The sequence below is a fragment of the Pipistrellus hanaki genome (genome assembly GCF_964339955.1).
Source record: "Pipistrellus hanaki genome assembly, chromosome: 15".
Classification (NCBI taxonomy): domain Eukaryota; kingdom Metazoa; phylum Chordata; class Mammalia; order Chiroptera; family Vespertilionidae; genus Pipistrellus; species Pipistrellus hanaki.
In genome coordinates this window covers 51318723-51341278 of record NC_140517.1, presented here as the reverse complement: position 1 = coordinate 51341278, position 22556 = coordinate 51318723, and the positions used below count along the sequence as shown (strand labels likewise).

General features: G+C 51.2%; 2 protein-coding genes across 3 annotated transcripts; both read left to right on the top strand.

Moving 5' to 3' along the window:
- Positions 1-4705: 4705 nt before the first annotated feature.
- LOC311633581 (uncharacterized protein) lies at positions 4706-21965 on the top strand. 2 transcript variants are annotated; one of them, XM_084906406.1, is made up of 4 exons: positions 4706-4788; positions 14941-15124; positions 18126-18249; positions 19739-21965. In XM_084906406.1, the coding sequence occupies exons 3-4, from the start codon at positions 18129-18131 to the stop codon at positions 21208-21210; spliced, it is 1593 nt and encodes a 530-aa protein (XP_084762532.1). In that variant the 5' UTR covers positions 4706-4788; positions 14941-15124; positions 18126-18128; the 3' UTR covers positions 21211-21965. The 2 variants fall into 2 exon arrangements, with proteins under 2 accessions (XP_084762532.1, XP_084762531.1); XM_084906405.1 differs by having other exon boundaries at positions 14938-15124.
- LOC311633616 (uncharacterized protein) lies at positions 4795-12055 on the top strand. Its single transcript, XM_084906524.1, has 3 exons — positions 4795-4900; positions 8610-8733; positions 10063-12055. Exons 2-3 carry the CDS (start codon positions 8613-8615, stop codon positions 11547-11549), a joined length of 1608 nt encoding a protein of 535 aa, XP_084762650.1. The 5' UTR covers positions 4795-4900; positions 8610-8612; the 3' UTR covers positions 11550-12055.
- Positions 21966-22556: the final 591 nt, after the last annotated feature.

Sequence of the window (22556 nt, the reverse complement as noted above, 5' to 3'; positions counted from 1 at the left end):
CCTGCTGGCTCAGCTGGGTCCGTTAGGGCAGCTGCCCAGAGCTTAGGAAGAAAGCTGGTGACCGTGGAGGTCCCAATGCAAAACTTCAAGACGCTGGAGCCCCTTTTTGCTAATTCTAACCTGACTATCTCTTCAAGAATTGCAGAGACTGCAAAGTGATGGCGTGGTCTGTGCCAGCCCTCGGGGTGGGGGGCTCAGCTGGGGGTGTGAGAGGCTCTGGGGCGTGTGCCCAGTCCTGCCATCCCCGGGCAAGTTCCTTTGGGTGGAGAGGTCATTTTGTAATTTCATGATCGCATTGAAGAAAGAATGAGATGGGAAATCTAAATTGCTTGAAAAAGTCTGAATGATGCTGAAACCGGTTTGGCTCAGTGGATAGAGCGTCGACCTGCAGACTGAAAGGTCCCAGGTTTGATTCCGGTCAAGGGCATTACCTTGGTTGCGGGCACATCTCCTGTATGGGGTGTGCAGGAGGCAGGTGATCCATTCTAATCTCATCGATGTTTCTACCTCTCCCTCTCCCTCTCTGTAAAAACTCAATAAAAAATATATTTTTTAAAACTCTAAATGAGATAAAAACAAGATAAACACAGGAAAAGGCCGATTTCCTCTTTGGTTTTAAGCTGCGCGAGCAGACAAGATAGGGACCCACAGACCCGAGAAGAAGGGGAGTTCCCAGCCCCTTCCTGCCTCCAGCAGGGGCGTGACTGTAGGCAAAGGACTGTCTGAGGCATCAGGCGCTCCCTCACCTGTCCCTCCAGGGCCACATCCTCAGCCCTGGGAGCCTCCTCACACTGCACTGCCCCTAGGGCCGCACTGCCCCTAGGGCTGCCCCGCACCTGCTTCCTATTCCCCCTCCCCCAGGCTGGAAGGACTGGAGGGGACGCCGGCTTACAGGGCAGCACGTCCTGCTGGGCTTTCTCATGGTGCCTCAAGGACTGCGGCACAGACCCGGAAGCCAGAACAGATTGAAGCCCCCGAGCAGCAGGGAGCTCAGCAGGGGAGCAAACGTACCCCAACTCCAGCTCAGCACTCACCACACACAAACACGCATGCTCTCAGCACACGGACACACACCAAAGGCTTCGTCCTGACCAGGCTGCAAAGACACTAACCGCCTAAAACTCCACCAAGTCACACCCTGTGCTCATTCACACGGGACCTGTGCAGCCTCCACTTTAAAAGTAACACTTTTAGCCGAAACCGGTTTGGCTCAGTGGATAGAGCGTCGGCCTGCGGACTGAAAGGTCCCGGGTTCGATTCCGGTCAAGGGCATGTACCTTGGTTGCGGGCACATCCCCAGTAGGGGGTGTGCACGAGGCAGCTGATCGATGACTCTCATCGATGGTTCTAACTATCTCTCTCCCTTCCTCTCTGTACAAAATCAATAAAATATATTTAAAAAAAAAAAAAAAGTAACACTTTTAGAAACTGGGGTTTCCCTGATCCGCGAGGCTCAATGGTTGCACATTGACCTATGAGTCAGGAGGTCACGGTGCCATTCCCGGTCAGGGCACATGCCCGGGTTGCAGGCTCCGTCCCTAGTAGGGGGCGTGCAGGAGGCAGCCAATTGGTGATTCTCATCACTGATGCTTCTCTGTTCCTCTTCGTCTCTGAATCAATAAATACAAATATTTGGAGAAAATTGGGGTGAAATAGGTACAACACGGAATCCACCCTGTGGCATCTGATAGGTTCCCACTGACCTGCACTCGCCCCGCCCACCTCCCGTCAATACCTCACACCAAGGCGCTGAGCTGCTGGGAAGTAAGGGCGAGGGACCTCCAAGGGCAGCAGTGGAGCTGGCACAAGTCTGTTTTCCCTGAAGACCAGCGCCCCCAGGCTCTCCTGCTGACAACGTTTATGGGGAAACAATGGTCCCCTCCTGGGTGCTACGCTCGCCAGCACCAAGAGCCAGAGCAACGAGGATCCTGAAGACCAGTGCACAAGCGCAGCCAGCCTGTGGGCCGCTGTCTCCTCAGCAGAGATGCACAGACTCCCTGCTGCACGGCCTGCCACCCACCTTCCCCTGGCCAACCACACACCTTGTCTGGGTGCTAGGAGGAGCCCAAACATGGGGGTGGGGGGTGGCGGGGAGAGAGAGGCCTGAGAATCGGACAGTAGCAACAGAAAGCAGACCACACCCATCTGCCCGTGAGGCAGCTCATTGACCCATTTTGCAGATAAAACAGGTTTAGCCGAGACCGGTGTGGCTCAGTGGATAGAGCGTCGGCCTGCAGACTGAAGGGTCCCGGGTTCGATTCTGGTCACGGGCATGCACCTTGGTTGCGGGCGCATCCCCAGTGGTGGGTGTGCAAGAGGCAGCTAATTGATGATTCTCTCTCATCCATGTTTCTAACTCTCTATCCCTCTCTCTTCCACTCTGTAAAAAAATCAATAAAATATATATTTTTTTCAAAAAACAAAAAACAGGTTTAAAAGAGTCCTCCTGGCCAGCAGGTGGAGGAACTAGCCTTTCTAACTCAAGAACCCACCACACCATCGACGCAAACGTTCATCCACGCTTTGTCCCTGGGCTGCCAGCGAAGCAGCAGGCGTGGGAACACCACGAAGCCCCCGGCCCTGGCCTGCGAGGGCTCACCAGCTACACGCAGCGCCCGCATCAGGGGGGCTTTCCGACCCCACCAGCCACCCTGGGCTCTGACAAGCATTTGGTCTGAGAGGGTCCCTGCCACCGGCACCACTCGTGTGATCCACCAGGGGGCAGTGTGCTCCCCACGACCCTGAACTCCCAGAGCAGGTGTTCCCGGTTTGCCCACCGCTGGCCCCAGGAGTGCCAGGACACCAAACCACAGAAGGAACTCGCTTCTCACCCAGGCTCACAGTTCAACGAACTGACTTGAGGTTTGGGGCTGATGGGACCCCTTGGAGAGAAGGAATATCCACCTGCTTTCAGCAGCCTCTCGGTGATGCTTGGGGATGTTGCTCAGAATTGGAAAAGCAGCCCCTCCCCAAACCAGCCCAAGGCCCTCCTGCACCTGCAGAGCTCTAAGCACACCTCCCCTGCACCCCCAGGTGCAGGCGCGCTGTGTTGAGCACAGGGCCTGGCTTCCTGTTTGCTGGTTGCCCAGACTCCCTGCTGCACAGCCTGCCACCCCACCCACCTTCCCCCGGCCAACCGCACACCTTGTCTGGGTAATAGGAGGGGCCCAACACAAGAGGGTAGAGAGAGAGAGGCCTGAGAAGTGGACAGTAGCAACAGAAAGCAGACCGCACCCATCTGCCTCAGTATGACGTGAACAGAGGGAAACAGCCCAGGCTACTGGTTTGTTTTTGTTTGTTTGTTTTAAAATATATTTTATTGATTTTTTACAGAGAGGAAGGGAGAGGGATAGAGAGTTAGAAACATCGATGAGAGAGAAACATCGATCAGCTGCCTCCTGCACACCCTCTACTGGGGATGTGCCTGCAACCAAGGTACATGCCCTTGACCGGAACCGAACCTGGGACCCTTCAGTCCGCAGGCCAACGCTCTACTCACCGGTTTCGGCCCTATCTGTTTTTCTAATGTATGTATTGATCTCAGAGTGGAAGGGAGATGATGGAGAGGTAGAAACGTCGATGAGAGAGAATCATGGATTGGCTGCCTCCTACAGGCCATTCGTGGGGATGGAGCCAATGACCTGGGCATCTACACTGGCCGGGCAGGCCCTGTCTGTCTGGAGGGCTTTAAGTGGTGGCCACTCGAGCCGCTGAGCTAAGCTAGCGATTCTGCCATCAGCAGGTCACTGTATTGTCAGCAGCACCACCCCAGTAGCGGGGAAAGAAGACAACATAAACCTAAAACTGCCCCATCTGTTGTACACGTGGTGCGAGAGAGTGTGAGGATACAGCCTCGCCTGCTGGGAGGAGTGCACCCTGCTGACAAGTATGGGACTTGGCTGAGCACGGTTCCTTAACAAGGAAGGGGTGGGGCTAAGAGTCTGCACTGGGTTTGAGGGCTGAGTGTAGGCCCCTCAGTCCCACAGTCACTCCACTGATGAGGCTCCTGGAAATGAATGGCTATCTGGACAAGCTTTTGTTCAACACACAGTTCCTAAAAGATTATAAGTGAACAGAAACCGGTTTGGCTCAGTGGATAGAGCGTCAGCCTGTAGACTGGAGGGTCCTGGTCAAGGGCATGTACCTTGGTTGCGGGCACATTCCCAGTGGGGGTGTGCAAGAGGCAGCTGATTGATGACTCTCATTGATGTTTCTAACTATCTCTCTCCCTTCCTCTGTAAAAAAAATCATTAAAAAAAAAAAAATATATATATATATATATATATATATATATATATATATATATATATATTAAAAAAAAAAGATTATAAGTGAAAACTAACCATTAATTCTATGACGGGCTATCTACACCTCTAAAGTGCATTTTGTTCCCATCAGCCTAACTATAGAAATGTGATACGTTCCTTTTAGGGGACAACAATGCGTTTATTTTATTTTGTGAAGTCTCACCTAGAGAGCTCAGATCAGGAGTCCTCCCCACGACTCCCCTGGCAGGTCTGTCAGTCTGTCCCAGGTCACCAGGCCTCTGGTCCCTTCTCCCTCCCTCCCCGGCCTCACTGGCAGCCCCACACACCTTGTTCCTCAGGTTTCTGGGCTGGAAAGCTAGCCCTCTCCTGGGCGGCTCGGAAAACTACATTTCCCAGAAAGCAATGCGCAAGTACTTCCGGTTAAGGCGGGACTTCCGGAATCTTCCTCGTGGCGGACATTTTTACTTCTCCCAGTTCTACCCCGGCTCAGGGGCTTCACCGCGCCGATCACCAAAAGGAGGTCCCCGGGCCCCCGCCTCCTCCCGCGGACAGAGCGCCCTCAGCGGCCCCAGCGGCCCTCCCGCCTCGGGGCGGCGCCGCTCAGGCCGCAGCCCAGGCCGCCGCCCGGAGCAGTGAGTGCCCGTGGGGGCCGCAGGGGGCGGGCTGGGCCCGGGAGGCCGGGGCGGAGGGGGCGGCCGGCCTGTGTGTGTCTAAGGGACCGGGGGCTTCCGGGAGGGGCCTGTCCTCCTCAGGGCCGGGCTGGCTGTGCGCACAGAGGGACGGAGCCCGAGGGGGCGGCGGCCCCGGCCCCGGGGCTGGGCCAGGCCCCGAGCAGCCTGGGCCCCGGGTCCTGGCGGGGGAGCCGGGCCCTCAGCGCCTTCAGCTCCCACAGGCCCTGCGGTCAGAGCCGCTCAGGGGCCGGGCTGTGGGCTGAGGTCAGGGCCTCCCACTGCGGGGGCCTCAGGCTGTGGGGCCTGGGCTGTCCAGCCGCTCTCCTCGGGGAACCTTGGACCTGGGGACCTTGAAGAGACACCAAGCCCAGAATGCTAAGCCCACATCAGGGGTCATGTGATTGGAACCTGATTGTGTCAGCCAGTGGAATTGTGGGTCATAGGGCCTTCCATGCATTGATTCCGGAAGGTGTCAAGGCTTGAAGTGAACACTAAGATGATTCAGGACCGAGCAGGTGTCCAAACAGGAACTGGCAACAGTGGGACAGGAATCCAGTCCAGAGGAGCTTTGTGACAACTTGGGTTTGTGTTCTGCTTGTGGTGGGGTCATTTGGGGTCATTGGAGCAGTAGAGCAGGGGATGTGTCCCAGGTCTCAGGCTTCTGTGACTGCAGCATGAGGCACAGCATGAGTGTGAGGACGGGGGTAGGAAGACTACAATGGAAGCTGCTGTGATGGCCTTGGTGAGGGTGATGGTGACGGAGCACAGTGGAGGTTGTGGATGTGGAAGAAGCAGTTGCCTTAGGGATCAGGGATTTAGGTGTGGCCACCTGGATTTCCTAGTTTTGAGGATCGGGGAGAGAGGTAAGAATCAGAGATGATGTAAAAGTTTGGATTTAGCACCTGAAGGTATAAAAGCACCGTCAACTGACATGGAGAAATTCGTAGTGGGAAAATTCATTAGGGATATGAAATATTTTAATTTTTCCTTATTAGGGTATGAGATATTTCAGAGACCAGTTCGTGACCATCTGGATCTCTGAGGAGTAGTTCAAAATGAAGACTACTAAAAAAGTATTAAAGACTGTGGAGCCGGGAGGAGTTGTAGATCACCTTTTCATTTTATTTTATTGGAGGTAGAAGAGTAATTCAAAAAAGGTGAGGTGTGGCCAAAACTGGTTTGGCTCAGTGGATAGAGCGTCGGTCTGTGGACTGAAAGGTCCCAGGTTCGATTCTGGTCAAGGGCATGTACCTTGGTTGCAGGCACATTCCCGGTAGGGGGTGTGCAAGAGGCAGCTGATCCATTTCTCTCTCTCATCGATGTTTTTAACACTCTATCCCTCTCCCTCTTTGTAAAAAAATCAATAAAATATATTTTAAAAAAAAAAAAAAAAAAGAGCTGTGGCTGGTGCATATTTACTTCTTTTTTTTTCTTTTTTTTTTTTTTTTAAATATATTTTATTGATTTTGTACAGAGAGGAAAGGAGAGAGATAGAAAGCTAGAAACATCGATGAGAGAGAGTCATCGATCAGCTACCTCTTGCACACCCCCTAATGGGGATATGCCCACAACCAAGGTACGTACATGCCCTTGACCGGAATCGAACTCGGGTCCCTTCAGTCCCCAAGCCGACACTCTATCCACTGAGCCAAACCGGTCTTGGCTATATTTACTTCTTAATCACTTTCCAGGATTTCTTGTGACCGTTTGTGTGGCCTGGTGTGTTGCATCCAGTTTGGTTGACTTGCTTATGGGCCTGAGCGGGCATCTGTGGACTCACTGGGCATGGGGCAGAGGGCCATAGGCGGTGGGACTTGAGTCCTGAGGGCTGTGAGTGGAGAAGGGACATCAAGTGCAGCAGCAGTAAACGTGCGCTCTGGGTAACTGAGATCTGATGTGGTTCTCAATAGAGGAGGTTGAAGGAAAAACAAGTTGGGTGGGAGGCCTTTATAGCAAAACTGAAGGCTGTGTCTTGGGTGTGGGCATTCAGAGTCAGGTTACTACTTGATACGGTTTGAACTTGCCATGCATTCTCTGGGACACACACGCTGAGGTCATATTACAAACAGTATCTGTGATCTAATGGAACACACACGCTGAGGTCATATTACAAACAGTATCTGTGATCTAATGGAACACACACGCTGAGGCCATATTACAAACAGTATCTGTGATCTAATGGAACACACACGCTGAGGTCATATTACAAACAGTATCTTAGTCTAATGACTAAGACCAAGGAGATGTCTATGGGAGATGGGGCTATGGGAGTGCAGGTGTGAGGGAGGTGTGGGGAAAGGAGTGATGAGTTATTGGAGAGGGAGTGTGAATTCATGGCCATAGATCCCTGATAATGACATAGAAAGAATGGATGCTTAGCCGAAACCGGTTTGGCTCAGTGGATAGAGTGTTGGCCTGCAGACTGAAGGGTCCCAGGTTCGATTCCGGTCAAGGGCATGTGCTTTGGTTGCGGGCACATCCCCAGTGCGGGATGTGCAGGAGGCAGCTGGTCGATGTTTCTCTCTCATCGATGTTTCTAGCTCTCTATCTCTCCCCCTTCCTCTCCGTGGAAAATCAATAAAACATATTTAAAAAAAAAAAAAAAAAAAAAAAAGAATGGATGTTTATTCTATTCCTGGTGATAACTGGATGATACAATATGGGGGATTTTAAGATAATTCCTGGAAAGACTCATGTTGTGGCACTACATGCCAGGTCCAGAGTTTTGGTGTTATATAGGTGCACGCCTGCCTGTTTTTGTGGAACTAATGAGGTGATCTATTGGAATGGGATAGCATACATCACTGTCACCTGGGCTTGAAAATCTGTACTATCTTGGGAAAGGAAGAAGAGTAAGAGAGGAATACATTACAGAGGAGGTGAGTTAGAATGCTGAAAAGAGGGTGATTAGGAACATCTCATCTTCATGGTGTATATGTGTTGTCTTTGAAGCTGTGACTCTGGGAATGAAGCTGTCTGAGAGAAGGGTGATACAAAGAATTATGTGGAACAGGTAGCACCTTAGGATTGGAATCAAAAGGGTGACCAGTGATCCAATGTTTTTTGTTTTTAATATATTTTATTGATTTTCCACAGAGAGGAAGGGAGAGGGAGAGAGAGTTAGAAACATTGATGAGAGAGAAACATCGACCAGCTGCCTCCTGCACACCCCCTACTGGGGATGTGCCCGCAACCAAGGTATAAGCCCTTGAACGGAATTGAACCTGGGACCCCCCCAGTCCGCAGGCCAACACTCTATCCACTGAGCCAAACCGGTCTATGCAAGTGATGCAATGTTTATCGGGGACTTGGGGGGGAGAATGTTTTGTACAATGAGCTTATCACTCTACATGATCGGTGTCAAATCACTCATATTTCTCTTTATGGCCAACATTAATCTGTACCCTGTGTTGGTGACACCCATTGCGTTGACCCTAAATGTGAGGCCCTGAGGTCAGGTATAATCATTGTGGGCATCTGTTCTATTGCTGTGGAAGACACAGTCTCAGTAGAAATATAAGGGGAGAGTGACTCTGGTGGATGCAAGGTCTGCTATTTTCTGTGATGTGGGGAGTGGAGGAAGCAGATGGATAGGGAGAGTGGGAAGTATGAGGAAAGAAAAGCTTAGGAGAGAAGCTGATCAATGACTGAACTGTCCCCATTACTACAGGAGATGAACTTTGAGGATGTGGCCGTCGCCTTCTCCCAGGAGGAGTGGGGGCTCCTGGATGAGGCTCAGAGACTCCTGTACTGCGACGTGATGCTGGAAGTGTTTGCACTGGTCTCATCTGTAGGTAAGAGCTTCATATTGTCCCTGTGTCCTGAGGTGATGCCCTCTTGTCCTTTATTCTCAAAGCATAACTTTCTCTCTCCCGCAGCCAGACCCCGGGTTCTGCTAATTTTTTGCCCCTGTCTTGTCAAATGCACTTTGCTGAGCTGTGTGGAGAGCCCTGACCAATGGACTCTAGGAACATCCCTAACCCCTATTGCCTCAAAAAATGCAGAAAGTGTCTGGGAACTGGGAGTCTTACAGCAGCTTAATGGGTCCCATCTTCCTCTTCCTCCCCCTGGGAGGGTGACAATACCCACATTTATTCCCTTCTTCCCTCTTCCTCTAGGGAAAGGTGCTTTATGACAGCCTGTGCCCGGTTATGTTCTTCACTTCCACGATCCATGGTCTATTCCTGCAAGACCCTTCTTCAATTATAAACAATTGAAGAAGGGTCTTGCAAGAATAAACAATATTATAAACCATATTACCTTAGCTGAATACTATTGCAGGCCAAATTGCTCTGGGACAAAGCAGACTGCCCTCCTTCGTTGTCTTTCATTAATACTTGGAATATTTGCAGTATTTATGCATCGGCACAGTAGAATATTCAGGGAGAAACCTGGTTTGGTCATAGGGTGAACATGCAGGATGGTTTCAGAGGAGGTCTGGCCATGCTGAGGGACAACGGAGGGAAGGTATGACATAATGGTGGTAGCCAGATGGTACCAGGAACCACCTAATTTCCAACAGTAATTAGGGGCAGGTGCCACTGGCTGCAACCCATTTCTGCCTTCTTTTCCCCATACCTGACACGTTGCTGACTTGCATTTTATCGGTCACTTCCTGGCGTCTGGCTGCCCATCACCTTTGTCACCTTTTGCATCAGCTGTTCCTCTGCGCTGCTCCCTCTGCAGTATTCTCCTACATGGACTTGCACACATATGTTATGAGGTGCTCCTGCATGCATAAGTATAGTCCTCAAATACCTGATAATTCATTTATTGAATTTCACTTGGAATAAGATATAGTCAACCTTATGCACAGCTTTCCCCCATCATCAGCAGATCAGCCCTGCTGAGCACCGTTAGCAGAAGACTGAGCTGGAGATGCATCTTCTCTCCCATGCGATCCTTGCCATGTGTCTGTGTCATATTTCCGGTGAGATCTTCCCTGCTTTGTGACCTTCAGAGGCCGAGACCTTCACAGAAGCTTCTTATTAATTCTTCCTGCGCATCTCTTATTTTCAGACAATTGCACAGAACCCGTGTATTATGTGCAAAACACTCGAGCAATGCAACTTCCCCTGTCACCACAGGGAACCATCCGTTCCTCCCCATTTCTCTGATTTCAGGTTGCTGGCACAAAACGGATGATGAGGAGGTCTGTCCTGAGCAGAGTGTATCTGTACAAGAAGAGTCACAGGTCATGGCTTCTACGACAGCTCCAACAACCCAGAGGACCCCTCTGTGTAAGCAGTGTGTCTCTGTGTTAAAGGACATTCTGCACCTGACTGAGTCACAAACTGGAGACTTTGAGCAGAAAGCCTTTTTCCGTGATGCACGTGTGAGAGACTTCTGTTTCAGTGCAAACCCTCACCAGCCGCAGAGGGAAGCCAGTGGAGAGAAGCCCTGGAAAGAAGATGTGGACGGGGCCTCGTTTGTGACCAGCTGCACCTTCTCCTTACCTTGGGTGCCTTCAACTAATTGGGAGGTTGGGGAAGACTTCCCAGCTATCCCAAACCTTCTCCAGCCCCAGGCCCCTCTCAGCTCTGAGGAGCCACACAGTGGCAGTGAGATTTCACAGGAATATCTTGTTGGAGAAAGTGTTCACCAGACTTGTAACTATGAAATATTTGGCAGCCACAACCAGGGATTTGTTCAGCATCCCAGTGCCTGCTCTGGAGAAGCGAAATATGAGTGTGACAGAGGTGGGGACGTTTTTAGACAAAACTTCCACCTCATTCAGCACAGAATAACTCACACTGGAGAAAAGCCCTATAAGTGTGCTGATTGTGGGAAGTCCTTTGGACAAAGGTCCAACCTCATTTCACACCACAGGGTTCACACTGGAGAAAAGCCCTATGAGTGTTCCGATTGTGGGAAATCTTTTACGAGAAACAACAACCTCCTTAACCACAAGAAAGTTCACACTGGGGAAAAACCCTATGAGTGTGCCGATTGTGGGAGATGTTTTAGGACAAATAACAACCTCCTAAACCACAAGACCGTTCACACTGGAGAAAAACCCTATGAGTGTACTGATTGTGGGAAATCTTTCAGGAGAAATAATAACCTCCTTAACCACAAGACAGTTCACACTGGGGAAAAACCCTATGAGTGCACTGACTGTGGGAAATCTTTTAGGAACAATAGTACGCTCCTCAACCACAAGGCAGTTCACACTGGAGAAAAGCCATACGAGTGTACTGATTGTGGGAAGTTTTTCAGGAGAAGGCTTCACCTCTTGGAACACATGAGGATTCACACTGGTGAGAAGTCTTTTGAATGTAGTGTTTGTGGGAAGTTCTTTAGACTAAAGGGGCACCTCATTAAACACCACAGGGTTCACACCGGAGAAAAGCCGTATGAGTGTAGTGATTGTGGCAAGTCCTTCAGACAAAGACGCTCGCTCCTGGACCACCACAGAAGCCACACTGGAGATAAGCCATATGAGTGCGGTGATTGTGGCAAGTCCTTCAGACAAAGGCGCTCGCTCCTGGACCACCACAGAAGCCACACTGGAGAAAGGCCTCATGAGTGTACTAAGTGTGGGAAACGTTTTAGCAGCAAACCTAGCCTTGTTAGACACCTGAGAATTCACATTGGAGAAAAGCCTTAACTGTGCAGGGATTGGTTTATCTTTCTCACTCGACAACACTGAAGGAGACTTAAACCCATTCACCTTTTATCTGAACATACACTGTGGGGAAATTCCTCATAAGTGCGAGGTACAAGTGAGGCTTGAAGGAGCTGCATTGCACTTGCTATCTTCCAAGGACTCCTCCTCATTGGTGTCACTGTGAGGTGTTTATGGCTGAAGTGACCTCCTCTACCACCTGGCTCATCTGAACGGTGTGCATCAGTCACCACCCCTGGTGCTCAGGGAAAGGAATTCTGTGTTCTCCCTGGTGCTTAAGTGAATACTCTGAGCTCTTGGCAAGATCCTCATTCCTTACTCTCTGACTGAGAAATGGACCTGACCCAGGTTTTATCCAGAGCCCCATTCTCAGCGAAGAAGAGCTGTCTCTTTCAAGGACATTGTGGTTGTCACCTTCTGCTGTGGTGAATTCCTGCAAACCGATGGCTGTCGTTTTTGTGATTGTGATTTTGCTTTTGTACCTTTAATTTTGTTGGTTCTATTCACCGCCTGGGTTGATTTGAAAACACAGTTTTGATGTGTCGGCATGTAGAGTTAACAGATACTGGGGGGACCTCAAACTTTCTGTGCTTCAGAAAGGATGGCGTGATGGCAGAAAATCCTTCTTTGTCCAATTTTATTTGCTTTATTGCCCCAGGCTTGAAATAAAGACCACAGGACTTTGTGGTTGTATTTTGCAGGTTTGATCCCAGCCCACCATTTTGTCTGGATTGGGAGGCATCCAGTCATTGTGTTTCTCTCATCCCACTCTCAAAAAAAAAAAAAAAGAAAAAGACTGCCCTAATCAGTTTGGCTCAGTGGATAGAGCATCGGCCTGCGGGCTGAAGGGTCCCAGGTTCGATTCCAGTCAAGGGTATGACCTTGATTCGGGGTACATCCCCAATAGGGAGTGTGCAGGAGGCAGCTAATCAATGTTTCTCATCGATGTTTCTAACTCTCCCCTCCTCTCTGTAGAAAAAAATATATATATATATTTAAAAAATAAATTTAAAAAAAAGACCATCCACCCTTTTTTAAAATATATTTTATTGATTTTTTTTAACAGAGAGAAAGGGAGAGAGATAGAGAGCTAGAAATGTCGATGAGAGAGAAACATCGGCCAGCTGCCTCCTGCACACCCCCTACCGGGGATGTGCCCGCAACCAAGGTACATGCCCTTGACCAGAATCGAACCTGGGACTTTTCAGTCCGCAGACCGACACTCTACCACTGAGCCAAACCGGCTTTGGCCCATTCACCCTTCTTCTCTAAGATGGGCTCAGCCTTCACAGCCCACCTTTCCTCACTCTCTCCTGCCTTTGCCCGGGTTGTTCCCCTGCAGCTGGGCACGCTGTGTCCTGCCCGGGAGCTGGCAGAGAGGAGCCCGAGGCAGGGCCCCTGGGAGGGGTGGGGGCTCTGTCCGCTGAGAGGAGCTGCCAGGGCTCTTCTGTCTCCACCCAGAGGTCTCTCCCCTGGCTCTCCCCGTCCCCTGCCCCTCGCCCGCTGACACTGAACCTGCTTTCTCTGGAGAAGAAGCCCCCTGATGCTTGGGCCCCAAATCAGTTCACCTCAGGAAACGTTTACCTCTAGCAAGACCACACACCCCCCTGAGGCCCACTGGTGTACTTTGAGTCTATTTTTGCATTTTTGTTGTAATTTTCTACTTTGATTTTATTAAATACTAGAGGCCCGGTGCATGAAAATTCATGTATTGGGGGTGGGGGGGGGGTGGTCACTCAGCCCGACCTGCCCCCCTCACAGTCCAGGAGCCCTCACAGGATGTCCTACTGGCAGCTTAGGCTGGCACCTCTGCAGGAGGCGCCTGGCTGATCGGGTATATACAATAGATACTTTCTGGAGGCAGCACAAACTCCTTCCTCTGTGGTTGGAGGACAGGGGACTAAGAGGTAGAGACAGAACTGTGGCCGGGACTGGGGCTTTGGTAGGCAGCAAAGATGGGGAGAGGGCTGGGGAACGTCTAGACACATTTCCTTCGATTGCTCCTGGTTGGATGCTAAACAGCAGAGCTCGGTGTTTTTCTCAAATTTAATTGTAAAGGCAATTAAGTCCCACTTGTAAGATAAACTTTTAAGGTAATCTGCCTTGCTAACAATCTACATTTTTTTAAAAAATTTTCAGTCATCATGTACTGTAGGCTTGATCATCACTCTATTCTTTTTTAATAAATTTTTATTGATTTCAGATGGGAAAGGAGAGGGAGAGAGAAACATCAATGATGAAAGAATCATTGATCAGCCGCCTCCTACCTGCCCCCCCTACTGGGATCAAGCCCCAACCTGGGCATATGCCCGGCCAGGAATGGAACCAGTGATCTCTTGGTTCATGGGTCCACTGCCGCCCATTGAACCACACCTGCTGGGTGCACTATTGTTCTCAATTTTTGAGCAATTACAGATGCCCCCATTTCCCTCTTCTCTGCTCCTACTACCCTGCCTCCATTGCTTGTAGGAGCTCACCACATTATTGTCTATATCCATGAGCTGTGCATATGTGTATATACTTTATAACATATTTTATTGATTTTTAGAGAGGGAGAGAGAAATAGAAACATCAGTGATGAGAGAGAATCATTGTTTGGCTGCCTCCTGCATGCCCCCCCACTGGGGATTGAGCCCACAACCCAGGCATGTGCCCATGGCCGGAACTGAACCTGGGACCTTTCAGTCCACAGGCTGACATATCCACTGAGCCAAACCGGCTACGGCTGTATATACTTTAAATACATACATATATATGTTGACTTTGGACAGAGGAAAAGAACGAGAGAGAAGCATCAATAATGAGAATCACTGATTACCTGCCTTCTGCAAGCCCCCTCCACAGTGGGAATTGAAGACACATAACCCACGTCTGTGCTATGAGCAGGAATAGGATCCTGACCTCCTGGATATTAGGTTGATGCTCACCCTCTCAGCCCCACAAGCTGGGCTATCTTCTTTTGAAATATTTTTTCAAATATGTATTTTTTATTGTTGATAATGTTACAAATGTCTCCCATTTCCCCCGTGTATATATTCTTTGGAGGATCTCTCCCAGTCCTCCCCCCCTCTCCCCTGGGAGGTCTGTCGGTTTGTCCCAGGTCACCAGGCCTCTGGGCCCCTCTCCTCCCTCCCCAGTCCCCCTGGCAGCGCCACACACCTTGTTCCTCAGGTTCCTGGGCTGGAAAGCCATCCCTCTTCCGTGCGGCTCGGAAAACTACATTTCCCAGGAAGCAATGCGCCTACGCAAGAGGCAATAAACGGTATCCGCATCGGGTTAGGGCGGGACTTCCGGTGTCCTCTTCCTGGCGGACATTTTGACTTTTTCGAACTGTCCGTGGACTCGCGGGATACTGAGCGCCGCTCGCCAGAAGGAGGAGGCGTCGGGGGCGGCGTCCCGCCGGGCAGGGTGTCTGAGGCGGGGGGACCCCACCCGGCGGGACTGGGTCCCCGGGCCCCCGCCTCCTCCCGCGGACAGAGCGCCCTCAGCGGCCCCAGCGGCCCTCCCGCCTCGGGGCGGCGCCGCTCAGGCCGCAGCCCAGGCCGCCGCCCGGAGCAGTGAGTGCCCGTGGGGGCCGCGGGGGGCGGGCTGGGCCCGGAGGCCGGGGCGGAGGGGGCGGCCGGCCTGTGTGTGTCTAAGGGACCGGGGGCTTCCGGGAGGGGCCTGTCCTCCTCAGGGCCGGGCTGGCTGTGCGCACAGAGGGACGGAGCCCGAGGGGGCGGCGGCCCCGGCCCCGGCCCCGGGGCTGGGCCAGGCCCCGAGCAGCCTGGGCCCCGGGTCCTGGCGGGGGAGCCGGGCCCTCAGCGCCTTCCGCTCCCACAGGCCCTGCGGTCAGAGCCGCTCAGGGGCCGGGCTGTGGGCTGAGGTCAGGGCCTCCCACTGCGGGGGCCTCAGGCTGTGGGGCCTGGGCTGTCCAGCCGCTCCTCCTGCCCCGGGACCTGCAGACCCTCAGCCCAGGGTCCTGAGGCCACTGCTGGGGCTGTAGGAAGTGGACCCTGGTTTGGGCACCGGGTGGGTGAGATGTGGGAGGGCCTCCCAGGCACAGGGACCGGGATGTGCAAAGGCTGGGAGTGAAGACTGAGCTGGCTCAGGAGCCTCATATATATACATATATATGAGAATAGACATATATGTGTATATATACGTACATACAGACGTATATGTGTATATACACGTATATGTCTGTTTTCATATAAATATGTGTATATATACATTTTTAACGCTTTGCACTCCGCTGTCCCCTCTCAGGGGACATCAGAATTCTAGCATATCACTCGGATGTCCCCTCTCAGGGGGGACATTGCAGTTTATTAGTGATTACGGGGAATTGAGTTATTTCAACGCACGTTTCCGCCGCAAAGGAGCGTCGAGTAGCTGGTAGCCAATGTCCAGAATGGTTCGGAGTGCAAAGGGTTAATTGATTTTAAGTATAGAAAGGAAGGGGGAGGGAGAGAGACAGACAGTGATGAGTAAGAAACAAGCATCTGCTGCTGCTTGCACAGGCCATTGTGTGGATCCAGCCCACCACCCAGGCAGGTGCCCGGGCCAGGGCTGTAGATCACTGTAATACCGGGATCATTGTCCGATGTAATGTCTTAGTAGCTCACAGGGACAGTGTGAGCTGAGGACTGGTTTCCTGCTGGGGCCCCTGTTGGAGGGAGGAGGGTGTCACAGCAAAGGGACAGAGGTGGTCATGTAGAGTGTCGGGAGAGATAATGGTTTCCCAGCGGCCAAGACCTTAACTTTTTATTATTTTTTAAAAATATATATTTTATTGATTATTCACAGAGAGGAAGGGAGAGGGATAGAGAGTTAGAAACATCCATGAGAGAGAAACATCGATCAGCTGCCTCCTGCACACCCTCTACTGGGGATGCGCCCGCAACCAAGGTACATACCCTTGACCGGAATCGAACCTTGGACCCTTCAGTCTGCAGGCCAATGGTCTATCCACTGAGCCAAACCTGTTTCTGCCCTTTACTTATTTTTATTCTATTGACTTCAGAAACGAAGAGAGAAAGAAACATTAATGATGAGAGAATCGTTAATATGCTGCCTCCTGCACATCCCACACTAGGAGTGGAGCCTGCAACCTGGACATGTGCCCTTGATGGAAATCAGGCCCAGGACCCTTCAATCTGCAGGCCGATGCTCTATCCACTGAGTCAAACCAGTTAGGGCAGCTTAGACTCCTGAGTGGTCACCTGGGAGACGCACTGGGCTTGGTGCACAGGACCAACGGGGCCGGGACTGGAGTGACGGGTACGTGGAGAGATGGTGGCTGTGCCTGGTGAAGGGACATCAAGTGCAGCACCAGGGGAGGGCGCTCTGGGTGTCTGAGATCTGATGTGGTTCCCAGTGGGTGATTTTGAAGGAAAAAACAGTGATGGAGAGCAGGACTCAGAGCTGCCTCTCTGAGGGTGGCCTCTCAGGGTCCGCGCAGGACTGGGTCCTGTGTGAAGTTGGCCAGCATTCTCCAGACCACACCGGCTGGGTGATGAGGAAGGACATTCTGGGGGGCCGGGCTGTGGGAGTGCAGGGGAGAGAGGGGTGTGGGGGAGAGTGATGTGCACGTGGAGAGGGAGGGAGAATCCATGGCCACGGGGCCCTGGCATTGACCTTAGAGTGGATGAAGGGTGAGTCTGTTTCCGGTGGGATCTGGACCATACAATAAGGGGAATTTTAGGATAATTTCCTACAAAGAGGGGTGCTGTGTGCCAGTTCCAGAGCTCAGGTGTCATATGTGTGCAAACGTGCCTGTTGCCGTTTAGGGATGACACAGCAGTGAGACCGCATACAGCAGTGTAGCCTGGGCTTGAATATCTGCCGGCACGGGGAAGGGAGAAGGTGAGAGAGAAATACACTACAGAGGGGATCAGTCAGTTTTGGAAAAGATGGTGATTAGGAAGTAAAACCGTCCCTGTCACCCCGTATGGGTGTTCCCTGTGAAGTGGTGCCTCTGGGAATGAAGCATGTGGGACACGTGTGGTTCAAAGAGTTATGTGCAGCAGGTGGTGCAAAGGGATGGCCTCGGCAAACTGGAACTTGGGTTGAAAAGGTGAATCGGGCATAGGTGAATCGTCCATCGGACTCTTCCTCCTCCTCCTCCTCCTCCTCTTCATCTTCCTTCTCTTCCCCCTCTTCCCCCTCTTCCTCTCCCTCCTCCTCCTCCTCCTCCACCATGATTTTAGTGTCCTTGAGGTACAATCTGGGGGACTACAAGGGTATTGCCTGATCACTCACACTCTCTTTATGGCCAGCATCCCTCCCTGCCCTGTGTTGGTGACACCCACTGCTGTTGACCAGGGGCAGGCAGTGTGGCCTACATGGGAGTCCCAGAGCACAGGGGTCATCTCTGTGCCCGTCTGCCCTTACTGTGGTGGGAAGACACAGTGCCAGTGGGAATGAAAGGACAGAGTGACTTTGGTGGACAGAGGCCTGGTGTCTTCTCTGATGTGGGGAGTAGAGGAGCAGATGGTGTGGAGGGTGGGGAGAATGAAAGACTCGGAATCCTAGGAGAGAAGCGGGTCATGGACTGAACTGTCCCCGTTGCCACAGGAGATGGACTTTGAGGACGTGGCCGTCGCCTTCTCCCAGGAGGAGTGGGGGCTCCTGGATGAGGCTCAGAGACTCCTGTTCTGCGAGGTGATGCTGGAAGTGTTTGCACTGGTCTCATCTGCAGGTAAGACCTGCCCCTCCTCCCAGTGTCCTGAGGTGGCGCCCCCTTTTCTCTTTATTCTCCGGATGTGGCTCTCTCTCCCCCACAGTCAGGCCACAGCGGGGGCTCTGCTCATCCGCCACATTCCTGTTAACTGGGCCGTGGCTGCCCGTGGTGAGCCGTGTGGAGTGTCCGTCCAGTGGACCCCACGGACGTCCATAACACAAGTTGTTCAAAAAGTGCAGGAAGCACTAACTGGTTTGGCTCCGTGGATAGAGCATCAGCCTGCAGACTGAAGGGTCCCGGGTTCAACTCTGGTCAAGGGCATATACCTTGGTTGCGGGCACATCCCCAGTAGGGGTTGTGCAGGAGGCAGCTGATCGATGTTTCTCTCTCATCGATGTTTCTAACTCTCTATCCCTCTACCTTCCTCTCTGTAAAAAATCAATAAAATATAAAAAAAGAAAATAAATAAATAAAAATAAATATATTTTATTGATCTTTTTTTTTACAGAGAGGAAGGAAGAGGGATAAAGAGTTAGAAACATCGATGAGAGAGAAACATCTATCAGCTGCCTCCTGCAAACCCCCCACTGGGGATGTGCCCACAAGCAAGGTACATGCCCTTGACTGGAGTCGAACCCGGGACCTTTCAGTCCGCAAGCCAATGCTTTATCCACTGAGCCAAACCAGTTTCGGCAAAATGTATTTATTTTTTAAAAATATAGGAGAAAATGGATAGCCAAGCAGCCCTCTTTCACAGCTACTCTCCCCAGGTCTAGTAACTACTCTCTCTCCTTATCCTTTGATGCCTAGGGGTGGAACCAGCTCTCAGTTTTTGTTAGTCCTGGGATATTGCACTGTTCCTTGATGATTTTAATAAATCTTGCCTCATCTTTATAAATATTAAACTCTCATCAAGATACCAAAAAAAAAAAAAAAAATAATAATAATAAAATAAAATAAAAAGTACAGGAAGTGCCTGGGAGGCAGGAGTCTCGCAGACAGCCTAATGGGTGCCACCTTTCAGCACCTCTTCACGATACAGTGATTGTGTCCACCCAGTGGCTTCCACTTCCGCCCCTTCCTCCGCAAAGAGCTCTTTGTGACAGCCTTTGCCAGGGCGTGGTCTTTACTTGCATGAACCATGGGCTGTTCTTGTAAGACCCTCCCTCATTGGGATACGACCTTACCAACCTCATGAACAGCTTGCCCCCTTCACCCCCAGACAAGCCCTACTGAGTGCTGTTAGCAGAAGACTTAGCTGGAGATCTGGCTTCTCTTCCATGCGGTGCTTGCCCTCTTTGTGTCCTATTTCTGGGGAGGTCTTTCCTGTGTTGTAATCTTCAGAGGCCCAGACCTTCACAGCAGCCTCTTATTAACCCTTCCCGCACGCTCTTATTTTCAGAAAATTGCATGGAATCCACGTATCATGTGCAAAACACTTTTCTAATCGGATTTCCCCATGTCACCACAACCAACATTCATTTACGCAGCATTTCTCTGTTTTCAGGCTGTTGGCATAAAACAGATGATGAAGAGGAGTGTTCTGAGCAGAGTGTATCTGTACAAGGGGAGTCACAGGTCAGGGCTTCTCAGACAGCTCCAGCCACCCAGAGGACTCATCTGTGTAAGCGGTGTTTCTCTGTGTTAAAAGCTGTTCTGCACCTGACTGACTTAGAGCAGAAAGCCTTCCTCAGTGCCGCATGTGTGAGAGACTTCTGTTTCAGTGCACACCCTCACCAGCCACAGAGGGAAGCCAGTGGAGAGAAGCCCTGGAGGGAAGCTGTGAACGGGGCCTCGTTTGTGACCAGCTGCAGCTTCTACTTAGCAGGGCTGCCTTCAACCAGCGGGGATGTTGGGGAAGACTTCCCAGCCATCTCACAGCTTCTCCGGCACCAGGCCTCTCTCAACACTGAGGAAGCATACAGTGGCAGTGAGATTTCACAGGAATTTCTCAGTGGAAAAAGTCATCACCATTGGAGTGAATGTGAAAAAGCTGCAGGCCATAACCAGGAATCTGTACCACATCCGGCCGTCTGTTCTGGAGAAAATACTCACGAGTGTAACACATGTGGCAAAGTTTTTAGCCGTATCTGTAATCTCAACCGACATAGAAGCGTTCACGCCGGAGAAAATCCATATGAGGGTAGTGACTGTGAGAAAGCTTTCAGTCAAAGCTCTAACCTCCATCAGCGCAAGAGGATTTACACGGGTGAGAAACCTTTTGTATGCAGTGATTGTGGCAAGTGCTTTAGAGAAAAGTTAACCTTCGTTAAACACTACAGAATTCACACTGGAGAAAAGCCGTATGAGTGTACTGATTGTGGGAAGTCCTTCAGGCAGTCCTCGGCTCTCACATATCATCAAAGAGGTCACAGTAGAGAAAACTCTTATGAGTGTAGTGACTGTGGGAAGCTCTTCCATCAAAGGTCTTGCTTTACTATCCACCTTAGACTTCACAGTGGACAAAAGCCCTATGAGTGTACTGATTGTGGAAAGTCCTTCAGCCAAAGCTGTCACCTCACCCAGCACCAGAGAGTTCACACTGGTGAAAAACCTTTTGATTGCAGTGATTGTGGGAAGTCCTTTAGGCAGAAGTTTACCCTCATTCAACACCACAGAGTTCATACCGGGGAAAAGCCGTACGAGTGTACTGACTGTGGAAAGTCCTTCAGGCATGGCAATTCACTTACCCTACACAGGAGACATCACACTGGCGAGAAGCCTTATGAGTGTAGTGAATGTGGAAAATCTTTCCGGAGCAGCAGTCACCTCCTTTACCACAAGAGAACTCACACAGGAGAAAAGCCGTACGAGTGCAGTGATTGTGGGAAGTCCTTCAGCCAAAGATCCAAGCTCATGGACCACCACAGAAGCCACACTGGAGAAAGGCCTCACGAGTGCAGTGAATGTGGGAAAAGATTTCGCTACAAACCCAGCCTTATCAGACATCTGCGAGCTCACGCTGGAGAAAGCCCTTAACTGTGCAGGGGATGGTTTATCTTTCTCTCTACAGCACTGAGGGAGACTTAAACCCATTTACCTGAATACAAACCCCTCTGGTCTGAACATACACTCTGGGGAATTCCTCATAAGTGTGAGGTGCAAGGGAGGCTTGAAGGAGCTGCATTGCACCTGCTATCTTCCATGGACTCCACCTCATTGGCGTCACTGCGAGGATTTGTGGCTGAAGTGACCTCCTCCACCACCTGGCTCAGCTGAACGGTGTGCATCAGTCACCACCCCTGGTGCTCAGGGAAAGGAATTCTGTGTTCTTCCTGTGCTTCAGTGAATTATGAATACTTGGGAGGATCTTCATTTCTTTCTCTCTGATTAGGAAATGCACCTGACCCAGGATTTGCCCAGAGCCCCCATCCTCAGCTAAGAAGAGCTACCTTTCAGGGGCATTGTGGTTCTCGCCTTATGCTGTCACAAACTGCTTCAGGTTCTCATTCACCAGCCTGCAAGCCGCTTGCTGTGCACGGCTCTGGTTTATGATTTATGTAACGGCGTTTTTTTTTTTTTACCTTTAGTTCTGCTGGTGCTAGTCACCGCCTGGGATGCTTTGCAGGCACAGTTGTGGCCTGTAAGCACGTAGAGTTACCAGATACTGTGGGGATCCCAAACTCTCTGTGCGTCAGGAGGGACAGCAGAAAGGCAGAAAACCTCTGTTTGTCTAATATTTACTTATTTTGCATTACTGCCTAGGGCCTTGAAATAAAGACTTTGCGGGTCTATTATGCAGGTTTCATCCCGGCCCCCCCACTTCCGCTAGTGTGGGAGGCATCCAGTCATTGTATTTCTCTCTCTCTCTCTCTCTCTCCTCTCTCTTCTCCCTCCTCCCTACCTTACATTCCCATTTAAAAACAAAGAAAAAAGGGACATCCACCCTGATTCATTAAGATGGGGCCTCAGCCTGCACAGCCCACCTTCCCTTATTGTTTTCTGCCTTTGCCCTGGATGTTCCCCCTGCAGCTGGGCACGCTGTGTCCTGCCCAGGAGCTGGCAGAGAGGAGCCCGAGGCAGGCCCTTGGGAGGGTGGAGGCTCTGTGTCCGCTGAGAGGAGCTGCCAGGGCTCTTCTGTCTCCACCCAGAGGTCTCTCCCCTGGCTCTCCCCGTCCCCTGCCCCTCGCCCGCTGACACTGAACCTGCTTTCTCTGGGAGAAGCCCCCTGATGCTTGGGCCCCAAATCAGTTCACCTTAGGAAAGTCCTGCCTCTGGCCAGCCCACACTCACACCTGCGGCCCACTGGTGGTGTCTCTGATTTTGCATTTTGGGGGTATTTTCTGCTTTGATTTTATTAAAAATAAGTATCCCCTTCAGCAACC

What these genes read in the sequence shown, in the direction of transcription:
- LOC311633616 (XM_084906524.1), top strand. Translation starts at nt 8,613, where the DNA reads ATGAACTTTGAGGATGTGGCCGTCGCCTTCTCCCAGGAGGAGTGGGGG. An exon ending in TGCACTGGTCTCATCTGTAG is followed by an intron (nt 8,734 to 10,062) that starts GTAAGAGCTTCA and finishes CTCTGATTTCAG; the next exon opens with GTTGCTGGCACAAAACGGAT.
- LOC311633581 (XM_084906406.1), top strand. Translation starts at nt 18,129, where the DNA reads ATGGACTTTGAGGACGTGGCCGTCGCCTTCTCCCAGGAGGAGTGGGGG. An exon ending in TGCACTGGTCTCATCTGCAG is followed by an intron (nt 18,250 to 19,738) that starts GTAAGACCTGCC and finishes CTCTGTTTTCAG; the next exon opens with GCTGTTGGCATAAAACAGAT.